Source organism: Falco cherrug, chromosome 8, assembly GCF_023634085.1.
Source record: "Falco cherrug isolate bFalChe1 chromosome 8, bFalChe1.pri, whole genome shotgun sequence".
NCBI classification, from domain to species: domain Eukaryota; kingdom Metazoa; phylum Chordata; class Aves; order Falconiformes; family Falconidae; genus Falco; species Falco cherrug.
The window spans coordinates 36,654,470-36,673,528 of record NC_073704.1 but is presented as its reverse complement, the minus strand read 5'-3'; the positions used below and the strand labels follow the sequence as shown (position 1 = coordinate 36,673,528).

At 40.6% G+C, this 19,059-nt stretch overlaps 1 protein-coding gene across 1 annotated transcript in view; it reads right to left on the bottom strand.

Annotated features, from left to right (window-relative positions):
- Window positions 1-19,059, bottom strand: part of THSD7B (thrombospondin type 1 domain containing 7B) — a 270,043-nt gene that overhangs the window by 133,967 nt on the left and 117,017 nt on the right. The window contains exons 8-12 of the mRNA XM_005433182.4: window positions 15,426-15,617; window positions 11,684-11,918; window positions 8,961-9,076; window positions 1,735-1,867; window positions 591-694 (exon numbers count right to left, since the gene is read on the bottom strand). Coding sequence (XP_005433239.2) covers window positions 591-694; window positions 1,735-1,867; window positions 8,961-9,076; window positions 11,684-11,918; window positions 15,426-15,617 — 780 coding nt within the window. The remainder of the gene's footprint in view (window positions 1-590; window positions 695-1,734; window positions 1,868-8,960; window positions 9,077-11,683; window positions 11,919-15,425; window positions 15,618-19,059) is intronic.

The window sequence follows — 19,059 nt, the reverse complement described above, 5'->3', positions numbered from 1 at the left end:
TTTCGTTAGATTTCCCAGGAGACTGATAACAGCCAAATCTTCAGCCATCTGCAGGAACCACTACAGAGTCTGATCACATACTCTGAACAGTGAAATTCTTCTCAACACTTGTTCAGACAATGAGATCACTGTATTTTCCAAGTGCTTAATTATGCCAAGGGCAGGAGCCCAAAGCCTTTACCCAATAATCTTAATGAAAACCAGGCCTCAGGCAAATTATTAGTAAAATTTAAAATCATGAGGAAATTATCCTTTCCACTTTTAGCACCAAGAACAGATTACTTCATAGATGCCTATAGATAGATAGATAGAAGCCCATGTGCTTCACCTTTAGGCAGAAGAGAAGGTTACTGCAAAAGATATTTGAATACCAGGCATGAATCCACTCCTGTGCTCCAAACATACTATCGTGTTATTGGTACTTTAATGTCCAGCACAACAGCAAAACTATACAATGGGTCCACTTCCCAAACACTTGACGTGCTTCAGTCACTCAGTTTCCAAATGAGACGCTGTAAAAGCGTAAAGACCTACTTAAATGCCACGCTCCAACACCTTAAACATTTGGAGGCTGCATGGAGAAAGCTTACCCCTTGACTGCAAACCATGTCCACATGCCTCATTATATCCAGGCACACCCTGTCTCACTGAATCTGGTACCAGCACACAGTGACTCCAGTGGTGTGCCTTCCACCTGCAAGAGGAAAAGGTTAACAATTAAGTGGTTAAAACTGGAAAATGGTTAACACGTCCAGGCAAAAACTTCAGTTACAAATTATTGTATACTGTGGAGACTTAAGGAAAAATAGTCAAAAAGTTGTATACTCCTGAAATAAGCATTGTGAACTGAAATTCAGATGCAAAGTTCACCTTCTAGAAAGCCACATCATCCTCCATTTCCCTTTCTCATTTTTGTAGGGCATGGTTCAAAGTTACATAAAATACACGGCAAACATCTTCAGTGGGCTTTGCAATCAGGCTGTCATCCTGCAAGCCTGTTCTCATACAACTGATGCTGTTCCAAATCTGCTTTCAATGTTAGGATGTGCCAGTCAAGAACACGAGAAAGCAGCTTTCCATAGCACAATGTGGTACGGAGCCAGGCAGAGCTGAGTGGTGCGGTTCCTGCTTTGGCACCACCTTCAGCTCCCTGCTCTGCTCTGAGACTGTGTCCTACAGGATGTGTGGGCTGAAGATTTATAGGCAACGATATAATGCTTTTCTATTTACTAATATTGTATAACAGATGGATCACAGAATTTTAATGAAGAGTGGTGAGTAATTGCCCTATTGTACCATTTGTCTAATCAGAATTTTTTAAAGTGCATATTATTCACTGCAGTGAGTGCATCTGGGGAAAAGAAAAGAGTTTCTGCAATAAGCATACAATTATGATTAAGGTAGTTGAGTGCTTGTGGTCCCAAAATAGCTTGCATTGATTTTTAGATACACTGAGGGGGGAGTTCCCAGTAATAGATTCCTTAAACACATCGTACCCTGAGGTTACCATTTATAGGAGCTGTGTTTATTGGTGCTTGTTCTGATGATGCCAGATATACTGAAATCTCGAATTTGAACTCTACTTTTACAAATTCTGCAAGGTACATTATTTGTCCGTAACTGCATTTTTCAGTATTGTGTTGTTTTCTGGTGGGAATTGTGCAGGACAATCACACGAGTCATTTCTGGAGAAGCAGACACCCACTAGCAAAAGATTGATTCCAGTCTTTTTACCTATACACTGGACAGATGGGAATATCTTCACATTCTCTTTCTTCATACAAGGTGTCTGGGCATGCCTGTCCCCCATTGGCAGCATCCTGAATGATAATCCTATACCGGGACTGCTTAACTGCAGTGGCATTGCCTATAAAATAAAGAAAAATATTGCCTTTCAGACACAGTTGGCACCCCGAGTTAGTGATCTAGCTATCTTGGTCAAAAACATGCTCTGTGTTTTGTTTATATTTTGAAATTAAGAGCACTCTGGTACTACCCAATGAAGGGAAGGAATGGTACGTTGGATCAAAAGCTACCATAACTTGCTTTGAAATTACCAGTAGTTCAGCAAAACAGCACCTGGAATGTTGATAGATCAACAGCCTAAGAGATGCATCAAAAAAATGTCTATTTCACAGAACATCAAATCAGACAAAAAAATAAGTATGAGCAAATACTTAAACACCTGAACAGGAGACAAGAATAAAAACCAAAAAACCAAATTGTCATCACAGAAGGTTTTATTTCTGAAAAACACATTCTGGTGGTCTCAGGCTGCTACCAGTAACCCATTTTTATGGGTCTAGAAATTATAGAGGATAACTTCCTCACAGGAAAACCCCTGTGACCAACAGAGGCTAACTCTCTACTTAATCTGAGTCAATGCAAGATCAATCCATCTAGAAACACAGTCCACAAAATCTACAGTACAGAATGCAGGATGAAAGACAAGGTTAAGATTTATCTATATATCTGTATATCTAAAACAAATGCAATCCTTGGCTGTGTAAGTGGCAAGTACAAACAGAGAGCTGGTCTAACCTGTGTGTACAGCATTAGTATTTACTTGTACTCATGCTTCAAAAACAGACGCTAGAAAACTGAAAAGGGAACTCAGCAGAACTCTAGAAAGGATTCCAGACCAGGTAAACATCTTTTAATACTGGACTTCATCAAATTTGTCTGAGAGAGGAAAGCCGTGTGTACATTAGCTCACTTACAAGTATAATTTTTCCAGTTCAAGATAAGGCCAAAGCTGCAGTAGCAAGATTACAGTGCGTTAGAGCAGAAGGAAAACGTAGGAAAAGTCACACCATGAACACAAAGTACAAGTACAGATCCAGTAAAAATGACTGGCTCTAAAAATAGCAAGTTACAGAAGTCCTCACTCAGGCACGTGCTACCCCTGTGGTAAGATCACCGTAAAGGGACTTTGGACCTGGCAGGAGGTTGCTAACCCCAGCTGCTAAAAAAGTTTATCCCTATCATCTGATGCATAACGTTTATGAAATTCCAACAGCTTGTATCCACTCTAAGTCTTCCTCTCTCTAAACTAAGGAACCCCAGTTCTTTATAGGTCCTAGTCATGACCTCTCATTGCTTGCTTTCTTACAACACTGTGCCCAAGGAATGACACCTGCAGCCTCACCTGCACCCAGTACAGGAACGCCTTTGTTGTTTCACATACTACATGAATTTGACAAGCCCATTATGAGTTTTAACATTTCAAATTGTTGTCTTGCATTCATTTTGTAGTTCATCGTATCTCCAAAGGAGCCTGAGACAGTACTTATGTCTTTACCGCCCATTCTGTCTTTGTGCAATCAACTCTTCCTTCCCAAGTCATGTTTTGAGAAGTTTCTCAATTATTTAAATCTCATTTAATATATTGTCTATTGTCTTTGCTTCCTCTTTCAGCTCCGCACCATCCACTAATGTTATTATTCAAGCACATAAGCTGTTCAGACAAATATCACATAGGGCTGGGGCTAGAAGAGTTTTCTGTGGGACTCCCATTGGGTTACGTTTCAGTTTGATCATGAACAGTGGACATCTATCAGCCAACCAACTGGAAGCAGCTTTGAAGAGACAGACAGGGGGGTCCTGACGGACAAGGTGACCAGAGGGAGCAATGTGTCCTTACAGCAAAGAAGGGCCACAGCATTCCGGGCTGCATTAAGGAAACCATCATCAGCAGGTTGAGGAAGGTGATCCTTTCCCTCTACTCAGCACTGGTGAGACAATTGGATGGCGGCATGTTGAGTTCTGGGCTTCCCAGGAGGAGGACTTGGGCATACTGGAGTTAGTCGAGTGAATGGCCACAAAGACTAGGGACTGGAGCATCTGATACTCAAAAAGAGACCAGGAAAGCTGGGATCTTCAGCCTGGAAAGGAGAAGGCTCGTGGGATCTTACCAATGCGTACCAATACCTGATGGCAGGCAGTAAAGGAGACAGACTCTTATTTTTCAAGCAGCTGAGTACCCATTTAACAGTGATGTAATTCCAGTCACTGTTCCTCAGCTTCCTGATAAAAGTTTAATGTGTCAAAAATCTACTACTTCCCTTAATTAGAGCAGCTACGCTGTCAAAAACAAAGATTAAATTTCTTGGGCATGATTTGTTCTCAATAAATCCATACTGGCCAGTTTATTAGAATCTGATCCTTGAAATGTTTATATCTTAAGTAATAACTTGTTCTGGTGGTTTTCTACAACTTCCTTGACCTTTTTTTCTTTGGAGGGGATGGTGGGGCCAGTGAGGGAGAGGGTGTTGGTTGGTTGGTTTGTCTTGGTATTACTAATTTTTAGTTAGTTTCTTAGTGACTTTGCAATTTCTCACCCAGAAGACAGTTGCTAGATGCTCTGGAGTTACTTCATTACTTCCTTCTCTATTCATACAGCCCTACAGACGTGGGAACATCTAATTTATGGAAATACTTATTCTTTAGTCCATTCCTCTCCTGGATGCAGACAGGAAACAACAGCAGCAACTGCACATTCCCTATGCTGTGTTTCCCTTGTTTCTCAGAAAGTAATGGGCATATATGTCATTCAGTTTTCCATTACTTTTAACCCATTCATGTAACTGTTGTTCACTAATATCCTCTTACAGTGCAACTTGCATTCTCCATTTCTTGTTTCTAATTTTTGTGAAACAATTTGACAAGCAAAAAGGAAAAACAATTCTGAGCACTGATGATGTTATAAAGGGCTTCTCTAGCTGTGTTTGATGTTTTCTCTTCATGGTTTGAAGCTTGAACACGCATATCATATACAGACTTACACATACCTTGTTCCCCTGCGCTACTCATTTGTTACTATGGTAGTTTCAGGACAGAACACAGAATCCAGTAAGGATTCCACCCTTTGTTACAGATTTTTTTGGTAGCTTCCAGGACATCTAGACTCCCGTTTGCATAGAACATGTTTCCAAGAGGTATAGCTACCAATTCTCTCAGTTTGTTGAAGTCCATCTTTTTTTTTAAGTGTCTTACTGATACTGCCATCCTTCCCTTCTCCTAAGAATCATGAACTCTATCACTTTGTGATGATTTTCATTCAAATTATCTACCACCATTAGAATCTTAGCCATTTCCTCCCTATTACTCAGTACCAAATCTAAATGAGCTTCCCACAGTAATTTTCTCCACCTCAAGAAACTAAATTATCCTCAACATTTATTGCACATTACTCAAACCCCATTTTCAAAATTGAATTTCCTCATTGGCTTTTCTACAGCATTCCTTACAAATGCTAATGAACATAATTTTTATATCTCATTTAAAATTGATATAGCCTGATTTTCCAGAGTATTAGCATTATGTAGGACTGTCCTTTTAAAGCCAAATTTCAGCTGATTTCAAGCATGGGTATGATGGCTTGGCCATTGAAAAAATCAAGCCTCAGGATCTCAAGACCATCTTAACTTCTTGCGCTGGCTTTGGCTGGCTCTGTTTCTGTGCTTACAGCTCCCCTGGCACCTACAGCTGTAATTAAGAGCATCACCACACAGCCAAGGAGATGTATAGAAAAGTGGGAGAGAGGTCCAGAGGAGAACCCAGCCAGGATTTCAGGGCCAAATTTAGAAGCTATTTAGCTCTGAGACAGCAGAAAACTAGTCAAAGGTGACAGCGATGAGGCTTTGACGAGTTCTGAAGGGGGGACATGAGGGTAGGACAGCCTCGCCTGCAGCTGGCAACACCTTCTGGCCACCCACGATCCAAACCCAACCTTAATTCCCGTGCCAGGGGACACACAGAAAATAAAGTGAATTTTTATCTGAAACATTTTCGTCAAGCACTCCTTGAAAAGCTTTGCTCTGGTAAGTAATTCTAGGACATATTTTTTCTGTAATAAAAAGGCCACAGAGAAATATTGTGCTGGTTTTGGCTGGGGTAGAGTTAATTTTCTTCATAGGAGCTCCTATGGGGCTCTGTTTTGGATTTCTGCTGGAAACAGTGTTGCTAATCCAGATGTTTCATTACTGCTGAGCCCAGGGCTTTTCTGCCCCTCACCCACCCCACCAGCGAGGGGGATGGGGCTGCACAGGGAGCTGGGGGGGGACACAGCCGGGACAGCTGACCCCAGTAATATCCCATACCACTGAATGACATGCTGAGTATATAAGCTCAGCAAGGAAGAAGGAAGGGGGGACACTCACGGTGATGGCATCACCATCACAGATGGGTGATCTGCCCAAGTAATGGTTATGTGTGATGGAGCCCGGCTTTCCCGAGGATGGCTGAATACCAACCTGCCCGCCCATAAGAAATGGTGAATGAATTCCTTCGTTTGCTTTGCTTGCAGGTGCAGCTTTTGCTTTACTTATTAAACTTTTTTCTCAACATGGTTTTTTCACTTACACTCTTCTTATTATCTTTCCCATCCCACCAGGAGGGAGTGAGCAAGCAGCTGTGGTGGGAAGTTAGTTGCCCAATGGGATTAAACCATGACACTTCTATGTCCTTGACTTTGCAACTTGGATAATGCTGTTTGAGAATTTTGGGGTTGCCTCACTTCTGCTTCCACTCCCACATCCTGTCCCACCAGCCTCCAGTCTCCTCTCCGTACAGCTCAGAGCCATATGACTCCTTCTATCAATCCACTCTTCTCATGCCTCCCCTGCTCTTGTACCTTTCCTTCTTCTGCATTTGATCCCCAGGTCTTCCCCAGTACTCTGCCCAGGGCGTGGAAAGGTGCATCACTATTCTCAGGTGAGGGACAAAATCCCTGTTGACTACTCTCAATTGTGCTATGCCTGGTCCAGCTTTTACACTAAACACTCAGCTCCATGCCCTTTGCCCCTGACCAGACGGAAAGACAGAGTCTGGTCAACACAAGACTCTGAGCAGTCAAATAAGGACAGATTCTCCAAGATTTTAGTCACCAAAATCAGAGCTGCGTCCTGTATTTTTGTACAGTTAAAAGCTTTTGAAGGGGTAAGTCTTCAGTTTTGACCAGCTCTGGTTGAGTGTTTGTTTAGGAGAACTGGAAGTGGCAGGTCCTTGACAGAAGCTCTCTAACACGAAGTAGAGGTCACTGGCATTTCTTTTTGTGGCATGCCATGCATTTTAATCCACTTGCACCTCATCTTGCTTCAAATCTGATTTAAGGCACGGGGAAATAAACAGGACAGTTACTACCTAATATTTCATGTAAACTTGTTAAGAGAATTACCTAACAGTGAAATTTCTAACCTTCCCCCTGGACAACCAATGGCCAGAAAAGGAGAGGTACTTATAGATACCATCCACTTTCAGTAGGAAGATGAAAAATGTATTTATTGTCAGGTACTTGCTTTTTTTAATCTCCCCATTTTAAATCTATGTTGACAGATCAGAGAGCACATCACCCATGTTGAAATCAGTTACCTCCCCAGGACACCTTCCCCACCAGGAAAGCGGGTGACAAAGGGAAATCTACATGCTGCTCATTCAAACCATTTCATATTCTGAAACCTCTGTATCGATTCTTTGATTCTTGTTTCGATTTATCCTCAAAGACCCATTAAAACAGATATATTATAGAAGACTGAGGTAGACAGTTGTCACCTGTAAGTATCTGAAATGGCAGAGAATCAATAACTTGCAGCAACCTCTCTGTTCCTGCCTCACCAACAGGTGTTTGGATTCAATTGCACTTCTTTTGTGAATTATGTTGTCCATCCATCTGTTATAGCCCTAAGTTCACCGCTGCCTACACTTCTGAAGTATGAGATAATCCTTCGCCAAAAGACAGCCAGTTGTCTGATGACATTTAAATGTAGGGAAAATGTCAGCTTTTTTATTGTTAGATAGTAAAGTTGGACGCATTTTCTCAGATAAACTACAAACAGCCTAACTGGTAAAGTTCTGTGTAAAGCTGATTTAGTGATTGCATGTTTGTCTAAGTTCTGATCTTATGCTGGTACACATTTAATTTTAAATCTGCCAGGCAATACCTGTGCCTGCTTGATCTGCTTAGTAATTCACCATCTGTATATTGTTTTCATTAAATACAACTTTTCTATAAAAAAACCCCAAAACTCCTAACAACTCACATATGTATAGTGGTTTTGAAATTTCATTATCATGCTGAGGTTTTAATTGCACAATGCAAATTAAAAAAAACCCCAAACTTGCAATGCAGCCATATCAATAACAGATTTAGCAAAAAGCAAACTCCCCCATCTAAGAAGTTTTAATTTAGAATTATATTAAAATGATAACACTGCCAAGGAGGTTAAATAATTAATTTCTTCTCATTTTAATTGTAGACTATTATTTAATAAACAAAGTAATTTACCAGGTAATTTATTCTACTTCTTCATAATCAGCCCATTTAAAGTCTAAAAATAAATTGCTAATTAAAACAGGATTCACTGTTTTAGAAAGCAACTCATTTTCCTGTGAAATCTAACAAGGAGTATGCCAGAGCATCCACTGAGAATCTTTGAAGGGCAAGGAAGCCACCAACAACAATGAAACACTCCGATAACTGAGAAGGCTTTCATCAGAACAATTAATGAAACACACAAATTTGTCACAAAAACCACTAGATCATTATAAGGAAACTTTCCTAAACGCTTGGCGTACAAAAGCTAACCAACTAGATCAAAGACACGTATGGTCCTTGAAAAGCCATGAAGCACAGGAGATAACTGCACAGCCCTGTATGTATTGGTTGGTCAGGAGAAATAAACTTCATACAATAAAGCAACTCCATTTATAGCCATACAGCGCTGGGACCTTGGACTTCTGACTCTGAAGGCAGAAGCCCAAAAGGAATTTATTCCAGGTAAAAAGAACTTACACCTCCAAATCTGCTCACAAGTATCCCAACAACATTAGTGTCAACAACACTGCAAGTCGTTCAGACAAATGCCCATAAAATTATTAGACTGACATGAGCTACAACTACTGCATGTTTCTAGGGCAATTCTCTATTTTTTTTCCCAAATCTTGACTTCTTAAAGGCTTACCAGGCTGACATGCTGTTGGGCAGCGAGTCCACTCACTGAAAGGCGTAACAATGCAGTCTTTCTTGCAGAGGAGAAGACACGGCCGCACAGTCTCAGGTCTGATGGACTCTGGACATCTATTGAACCAAAAGCAAAGATAAGATAAAATATAATAAAAAATGAAAACTACTGAGAAATGGTTTACTCCTAAGACTCTCACAGGGCTGTGAACATACTGCCATACCAAAGACATCACTCCTGGTCATGGCAAGCCTCATTTTTCTTCTCCTTTGCACTCATGTAATCCAACTGAATTTAGTACACTTCAAAGATTAAAAATAATAATAGTACTACTGAAAAAAGTGGAGCTTGGCTTGATGACTACAGGCTACAAAAGTGGAGCTTGGCTTGATGACTACAGGCTAAATGTAACTGTCTATGATGCCTAAAATACAAAGCTCACTGAAGCAAAACAGATCTATTTATTAGCGAAGAAAGCGAGTAGTTATGTTTATAAGGTAGTCCTGGTTTAACACAACATACAAGAGCCTTCAAAGCACTTGCAACTGTGTGTAAGGCCCAACATTGTATTCCTCCATTTTCAACCCCTAGGAAACGCAAATATAGCTTAAAGTGATCTTTGATTGAGGCCTCAACTGTTATTTACAAAGTTGTACAACACAGTATAGTATGAAGAGCTCTATATTTTCTTTTTTAATTAATTTTTAACTCCTAAATGAAAAATATGTCATGCGTATTCTAATAAAAGTTTCAGGCAGAGTTGATACATAGAAATTAAAAGGGTGGAAAACGGACAATTTTCTGGGATCAGGCAGACCTTGCATTTCAAGTCAGGGAACAGAAAGGGAATTACTGTTTTTAAATTTTTATTAATTTCTAGTAGAATGATCACTCAAAAATACTTAGTAATGTATGCAATGCAAAATGAACCCATTTGAAAGATGAATTTGCCACTGAACACTACTAGGAAAGAAAATAAAACTTACAGTCAAACTTCTGTTACTAAGATAGTAATAAGGTACTTGGAGGTGTAATTTAAAATAAAATAAATACAAAGAGACATGCCTTCTCATTTAGCTGATTATCCTAGAGGGCAGATTTCTGCCATCTAGAAGAAGACACTGAAATATTTTTCTGCAAACATTTAAGTTTTCTTTGGCTTTCTGTGCCTTGCACCTTCTCTGGGTATGGTGTAATTTTTCTTCAGGAAATCAGGAAAAATGCAGAAAACAAAAAAACCACACTATGCCAACACACAAACGTTGTTTACGTAACACAACCCATTTCTGAAGCCAAGTGAACGGTAGACTTCCACCACAGCAGTTCTAACTCCAGCATTACTTTGGGTCAGTTTTCAACAACTCAAACATAAAATACACTATTGCCATCACTGGTGCCCCCAGGGAGGAGGGCTGCCCTCCACCCAGTCACCAGACTGGTCAGGCCCTCCTGGGTATTTACAAGGTAATACTTAATTTTGAAACATGGAGTTTTTATTCCTTCACTTGGAACCTTCTTCCTGAAGACTTCTAGAGGTTTAAGCTTTTTCTTTTTAAGACAATTATGGCCATAAGAAGAATACGCAGCACAGCAACAAAAGAAAAAAAAAAATCACTAAAAAGCTCTTTTAAGAACTCAGCAGTCCTTTTTGATCCAGCCACTTCCATTACATGAGGAACAGCACGGCACTGTAGCCACCACACCAAAGCCAAGGACAGGCACTTTCTGAAGTCCCCAGTATACAAATATCTTCTTTTGGAAGGATTTTTTTCAGCACTGAAACTCTGGTTTCCCTTCACGTACTTCACTCAAGTATTTACTTACCCCCTCTTGTTCCATTTCCCCTTACACCATCTCAAAAGTGGAGGGGGGAAAACAATTAGTTTAGACCTCATATAGCTCTATAAACAATATGTTTAATTAGGTAAAGTTACAGCATATCAATGGATTCTAGATACAAATGAATACTACATTTCCCTCCTTTTATTTAGTTAATCTCATTAACCTCAAGAATTTTAATTAACTTTACTGAAATCAACACAGTCTGCTTACATGAACAGGATTGTTTTGAGAGCTACAATAAGAAATGAAACTCGATTGTAAGCCTCTAGACTCATTAAAAGTGCAAAAAATAATTAGCAATGTCTTGTTTTTTGATATTAGGGAAAACATCTGTGCTACTTATTTTCGCCATTTAGTAAAGCAAAGCAAAATTTGGAATATTTGTATTGCAGAATATATAATTTTGTTGTGTTGGTATCACATTATAGAAGCTATATAAATCAACTGAAAGATATAGATTACATGTATGGTTCTGCCTTGTTGTGGTGTAAATATAATGCAATGTATTTGTTTCTATTTTATTACAGCATTGTTAATAATGTATAGATGAATGTTATATTCAGATTTACTTTGTATTTTCCTCACACTTGTCCTTCAGGAAAAATATTTCCAGAAAATTGAGAGCAGCTACAGCAAAAAAATCTACACCACTAAAAGCATGCATTTTGCTTGGATCTACAGAGAAAATTAAAAATGGGCTAGTTATTTATTTTCATTACATATTAGTATCCCTTTCATAGTAGTGATGGAATAGTAGCTCAAGAATTAAACCTGAAATGAAATTATTTTCAACACTGCAGATTCCATACACTAGCTGAAAATGCCTTTGTATGTCACGTATTGCAATTACAAATAATCACTAATAACTTTTCTTTAAATACCTTTTTGGTGTGACCTGGCCAGAACTGCTCTTCATGCAGAAGACTTTCCTTGTCTGTATGCCCACCCCACAAGTCGCTTCTTTGCTCCAGTTAATGGTTGTGTTGAGTGCAGTTACCAGCACGTCTTCAGAGCAAGAGCTCCAGGGAGAAGTTTCCCAGAAGAAATGCACGCACGGGTGATCATTACAGGCACGGTGCTCCTGCAGGGCTCTGTCAGGGGGACAGGCTTTTCCACCTGAAAAAGAGTCAAGAAAACATCATATTTTATTTTATGACATGTGGTAAAAGGAAGACATGGAAAAATGAATAAAAATGTTAGGTTTGCTTAATATCTTCTTTCCCCCACACCCCCCATTTAAAAAAATAAATAAATAAAGCTTAAATAAAGCTGTTGACCTTTATGGCTGCAATAACAACCTTCTAAAATATTGTTTCCCCATTAAACTAGCCTTGCATAAAATTGTATTCCAACGCATAATGGAAACAGAAATAGGCAAATATATTTCTGAGTTACCTTATTGATACTCCTACACACAGCCAAGTTAATTCCATTTAAATGCCAGTATCACTCAGCAAACATGCAATTAGGTTTAAAGACAAATTAAGCATTATTTTTATGTTCACTCTCCTTGCTAATTTCCCAAGGAGGAACATTTCTTTCTAATATTCGGACTGTATTCATGCGTTGCCTAAAAAAGTTGAGCTGCAGAGGTTACTGAACCATCCTGAAGGGGGAATGTATCAAACGATACCCACATCTGCAAATCAAAGCGAGGCGGGGGGGGGGGGGGGGGGGGGGGGGGGGGGGGGAACTTGAAAGATCGGTTTTGAGTATGAAGCCTTTACTTTCCTGAAGCAGCTTCCTTCAAATTGGTGTCCAAAGATTTTCCTAAGCTACTGCAATCTGTCAACAACTGGTGATAAATCCACAAAGTACAGGAGTTTGAACAGCCTCCCTGGAAGCTTTAACACTCTAGCTAGCAGCCTGAATTTATCCCATAAAAGCAGCAGATGTTTGCAGCCCAAAAGCTAAGGAGTAATGCAGTGACATTTAACAGTAAGCACTGTTATTTTAGGAAGAAAGAAGTAAAAATTACTAAAATCAAACCCATTCTCTTTCAGGTAAGAGAATCCGGCAACTTGTGACATAGCCAAAGTGCTGCAGGTTTTGAAAGAACCGAAGTGTTGGGGCCAGATACCACAAGGTTCAGAGCACCTTTACACCCTACTACAATCAACAGGAGATGAAAGTATATTGCTCCTCGAAGGGATGTCTACTGCCTTGCAGGACCGACCCTCCTCAGATAAGTTATGATCCCAAATGGCCACAATGAATAGCAGTGAAAAAAGAGAGAGAGAAAAATTTCGTAGCACACTGATTTGGATAACCATGTCACATTATTCTTCATCTTTTCATGAAAACGGGACTGTTCCACACAGTCTCAGAAATGTTTAGTATGATGATGGAGTAGAAAATCCCCCAAGTAACTTATTTCCTGAAGATTTTGACTTGGCAGGAAAAATGCAGACCAGTTATTGTTCCTGTGTGTTTAAGCACATGTAAAAAAAAAAAATAAAAAATTTAGCAAGCAAATGGCAAAATGCCTGGTCCACTAGGAAAAAATAAAAAGAATGGATCAAACTAAAATTTTGAGCTTCCCAGGGAAAAATTAGGGTGTTGTATTCAAGAATACCCAAAGTAAGGAAGCTTTCCTAAACAAGGGAGAGTAATAATAAGGCAGTTTTAACTTAAGATAATAACACCTGTTCCATGCAACCTAGCAGTCTGCCTGCAAAACTGCAAGCAGGAGATGCAGTTTATAAAAAGCACCAGAGCCTGACCATTTCTGCAGTTTGTTGACAACTTTTGTACAAGGAAAGCAGGACAGCACATCACTGCCTAAGCCATTCTAGTTGCCATTTACAGACTTTTTTATGGACCAGATGTTTATCAGTTCCTCTAATCCATTTTAAAGCAGCTGAGACTGACCGCCTCCACAATCTCCTCTTGCACCAAGTTTCAGAAGTTTGCTGCATAAAGAAATACCTTCTAAAACCTGATTTAAACCAAACCCCTCTAGCTTCATCAACAGCCTCCTGGTTATCATGTTCTGGGAGCTGGTGAACAGCTTGGACAAAACAACCCAAAAAGGTCTGAACTGAAGTCAGGCTGTGAGATGGCACCCAGAAGTCCTCAGTCAGCAGAGCCACAGCTAACGCTGCCTCAGTTGATAGAGGACAAATGAAATGGCACTTTCAAAGGTACCAGAGCTCTGCAGAAGTTGGTGGCTGAGCTGTGAGCTGGGTATGAAAGAGTCAGAAAAAACAGGTAACATAACATTGCCTTAGTATTGCAGTGATAATGGTATTAAAACCACTTCCACGCTCCACAAATTCAAATCAATCCCTATTTATCTGTACGCAGGTGTGTGACTCGGCATAGTAAGCCATTATACTCATTGCTAAAGACGTACAGAAAAAGTTGAGGCATTTGATTTTACTCATTAATTACTCTTTCCTGAGAAACTAAAAAGTATTCAGTTCAAAGTCATTTTTAGTTTAGTATGTTTCAGGTTGAGATGACTGAGCTTATGTACTTCCAGAATTCACTACTTCAACCACTTTCATAATTCCATGTTTGCATTTCATTATCTCCATGGAAAACATGAAGCCAACCGTATTTTTGATTTTAATTATCCTCTAGCTCATAGACTTTTTTAGTAATACTTATTGACAAGCATATAGCAGTCTTCATCCTCAGGGGCCCCAGTTTTCTTTGCAAGTGCTTATAAGGATGTTTATGTGACTACAGATCATTCACGTTAGTAAGGCTTTGCAAGATCAGGTCCTTACATTGCCCCAGAAACAGTGGGTGGCTATTTTACAATAATAGTGGTGGTGTAATAATTTACAAAGTAGCACTTAAGAGAGCTTGTCCTCACTAGATTTGCATCTAGAAGTTCTTTGCTGCTGCAGTAGCTCCACACAGTTCTGACAATAGCAGGTATTTCGTTCTGTCAACAAGGCTTTACTCTGTTAGATGTGTTCACACGTCGTATGAATTTTTATGCACCTGATGTGGTACCTTTCAAATCCTGCGTTATAAACCAACACATAAATGAATTACCACACGTGTAACTGTAGTTAGAAGACTACATTTCTAATATGAAATCGTTTGTGTAAATAATTTTATCACTGATGTTGATATGTAAACATCCAGATACACGATGTGTCCGTGATGATCTAGAGGAAATTACATATATTCATCAAGAGATACTTACCTGCTACAATAGAAAAACAAGAAGGTTGATACATTCTAGGTCTGCATTAATAAATTTCCTCGTTTTTCACAGCTCACTGTTCTTTTCTAAATCAGTACTAATACGTTCCTACATAAAGACACTCGCATGATGAGTCTGTCATGCAGCAGTTTCATTAATATAGGATATAGCTCTCCTGAAATAAATTCACACCCAGACTGGCCCTAAATAGACAATAATTCATAGGCTGAAGTAAATAATTTTGAAGTGTGACAGAATTTCTCCAAGTGACACATGCATTAACTCAAGCCCATAAAGATCTTTTACTGGCTGGGCATGAAGTACAGACAAGTATTAAGTGTTATTCCTCATTGCTGCAGTATTGGGATTAGCTCTGATCTGAACACAGTGTAGCTGAGGAATGTAAGTCAATTCATTGAATAAACAAACAGTGATTGATCCAAAAATGTTTTAACACTCACCCTCAGCTGGAAGGGCCAAGATGGACCTACTTCTGCTTTGACTGCCCTCAGCATTTTTACTGGAGCATGAGTGGGAACACGGGGACCATGGGGACCACTCGCTGATGACGCAGTCCATTGCACAAGGGATTTCACAAGCCGCAACTTCAGGATGGGAAAGCTGTGAGCAGAGGTGATGTGGTACTTCTTCACCTGGAGCACAGACAACAGACATGGAGGAACGCTCAGCTTCATTCAATATCCACAGTCTGCATTAAACAGATTAACTTTATGTCAAATGTCCATCTGCCCATGAAGGAATATACTACAAAAGAGCACGTGGTTGGCTTCAGGCTTGGAAGTGTAATATATTAATAACTGAAGTATTTCTTCAGAAAAGGAAAAAAGAAAAAAATGTGTTTCAAGTTTCGTGTGTGACATCTTGGCTGCACTCCATTTTACAAAGCAGGCAAGCACGAGAAATGAGATAATTCAATCAACAGAAAGATGTAATATCAATTAACAACAGAATTGACAATAACTGCCCCATACTTACCAGCAATCTCCGCCTACAGAACCCATTTTCCACAATACAAATTGCACAGGTCCCCAAGGAAAGGAGGGGTTTTTTGCCTGTAGGCCCCAGAAGTGTCTGACAGGTGTTTTGGTCCTTCTCCTGCAACCCCACCAGAATGAACCACTATTATTTCTGACTCCGCTTCTCACCCAAAAACTTAAGAAATGCAAAATTATGGATCTGTTGGACCACTCACATCCAAGGGAGAAATACTTTCTGCCGGACACGAACCAAAGGACCTGAAGCAAAGCATATCTGATGATGAGAAGCATCTTTCCAAAACCCCCTTCAACAAGAAGGTAGGACACTGGGGAATGTTGGGGAAAAACCTACCAACCAAAACAACCGCTGGCAGAATAAGCAGCAAAACAAAGCACATGAAGGATACCATGTGGAGTCCAACACACAAAACTATTGGTTTTAAAAAGCAAAATAAAATATAATTTTATTTTTAAAATAACAAAGGAAATGTCCAGTAATTTTACTAATTATATAGACATTACAAGGACATCATAAATCATAAATATTCATAAACTTTTAACTCTTGTAGTACTGAACTACACCTAATGTCTTATAAAAATAATTTAAGTGATTAACAGACATTACCGACTTTGTTACACTATTCTATTCTTTAATGTTTCTGGATCATCATGAATTTTCAGCTACATACCTGAAAATTCTGGAAGCTCAAATCTACCTGTTTATAAACAAGCTCACACTGAACGTTACCACCTCTTTTGCCCTTATAATAGTTATAAAGCTCTCCTTCGAGGTTTCTTTAATTATGAACCTAGGAAGAAACATAATAACTATCCAGGCTCAATTATACATAGGGGAAAAAAAATAAAATTTATAACAGCAACAATTGGCTCTTTCACCTCAAGCTACAGGAACAGGCTCTGTAACAAGGTGGCCCAGGATGCAATTATAACTAGCAGGGTAGAAAAGTGTACTGCTTTTGCAAGGCAACACATATACAAGTGAGTAAATAAGAAAGGCAGGCTGCTAGTGAGAGTGCATAAAGCTGTCAATAGCACAGTGGTATTATCTGCAGTTGCATCCCTAAATGAAGACAGGCTCATCACCCTCGAGGCGCAAATAAAACTTTTCAAGCATATTATGAGAGGTAACGGAGAATCTAGCAGGCAATCAGACTGCAAGATATGTTTAAAAATACCTTCTTTTTATGCCTTTCCCTTGCACATGCCTATGCTTATCAGAAAAGGCTCGATATGCCCAGTCTTTGCACTCCTATTTTAAGTCTACTCAATGAGAAAACAGAAACCAACACCCTCCCTACAGACATCCCCCCAGCCAAGGTACTGTGCTTGGCACCCCTGCAAACCAAGCTTAATCCATCATTTGCTTTGACTAGCCCATTATCACCACTGCTGTTTTAGATGCTCACATAATGCTGAGAACTATCTTTAGAGAAAAACAATGTAAAACCACCAAATAAACCTGTAAGTCTTATTCCAGCTGTCTTCCTGAGTCATTTTACTGTCAAAATCCCTGCTAACATTTTGACAGCTTGTCGGTACGGTGGCAGATAACGTGAGGGCATCCTGGGCAGGCGTGATTTTAGGAGTCAATGGTAAAGAATCAAGAGATTATATGCTTTGGTGAAGTAGGGTAAAACAACTGTCCTCCTCTCCCATCACTGACGCTTACAGGGAAGTATGCGAACAGTCAGTGACAGGCTGCCGAACGAGAAGGGATGAGATGGGACACTGGTCCCCACCCCTCCATCCATGCAAGGGGTTATCTTCATTATATACGGACTTTACGGCAAGAGAGCACCATGAAGTTCACCAAATTCTGGATGTAGCCCAATTTTTCAACCAGACTGTGCTAGAGATGTAAGCAGCTGAGAAAAACCTACTTGCTGAAAACCAGGAGAGCCTTTCCAGTGATTTAATCTGACTTTACAAAGTCCAAGCGACTTCACTCAGAAGATGGTTTAGAACACTTGGGTCTCCTTTGGGTTGCTTCCTCCACCCATGAGCTCAGGTCCCACAGATTTTTGAGTGACTACTGGCTGGAGAAGGGAGGTAAAGGAGGAAAATGTGCTTTCCGCTTCCCTCCGTGATTTCGTTTCACACTGGGTTTACAACAGATGACAGCAACACTGCAAACAGGGGCTGCACTTCATGGTTCCTCAGCACAGAAATGAAGCTTTGAGTTTTGTTATAAAGAGTTTACCACCCGGTGCATGAAGGTACAATTCAACACTCACTTTGATTTTCTTTATAGCTCTGTTGGCTGTGTTCAGGTTTAATTACTGGCTTGTATTACTGCAGAAGGGGAATGTTCTTCTGTACAAGCTGCCTGGCAGAGAATTTGCAGAAAACTACTGTATACTACAAAGGGAGATAATAATCTTTCATTTTCCATGAAAAATACTAGTACAGGATACATCTGAAGTGCGCTTTATGCATTGTCACAGCTTTACAGGGAATATTACAATTCTCTAGAGCTTCCAAATTGTCCACCCAGAACCCTGAAGGTGTAAAACTTATTTCAGATATTCTAAATAATCTTTCTAGATCTTTCTATAACCTTTATATGCACAAGTCTGTGGGGCCGGATGGGACCCACCCGAGGGTGCTGAGGGAGCTGGGTGAGCGCTCACCCCGCCGCTGCCAGCCATTTACCAGCAGCCCTGGCTCACCGGGGGGTCCCGGCAGGCTGGGGGTCAGCCAGGGTGACCCCACCGGCGGGAGGGGGGATCCGGGGAGCTGCAGGCCTGTCAGCCTGACCTCGGTGCCGGGGCAGGTGCCGGGGCAGAGCCCCCCGAGTGCCATCCCGCGGCACGTGCGGGACAGCCGGGGGATCCGGCCCAGCCGGCGCGGGGTTATGGAAGGCAGGTCCTGCCGGGGACCCCGATCTCCTCCTGTGACAGGGAGAGTCCCTCAGCGGGCGCGGGAGGGGCTGGGGGCTGTGCCTGGGCCTTCGTAAAGCCTTTGCCAGGGTCTCCCGCAGCATCTCCCGGAGGAACCGGCTGCCGTGGCTGGGGCGGGTGCATTCTGTGTCGGGTACGAGACCGGCCGGACGGCTGAGCCCAAGGAGCGGCGCCGA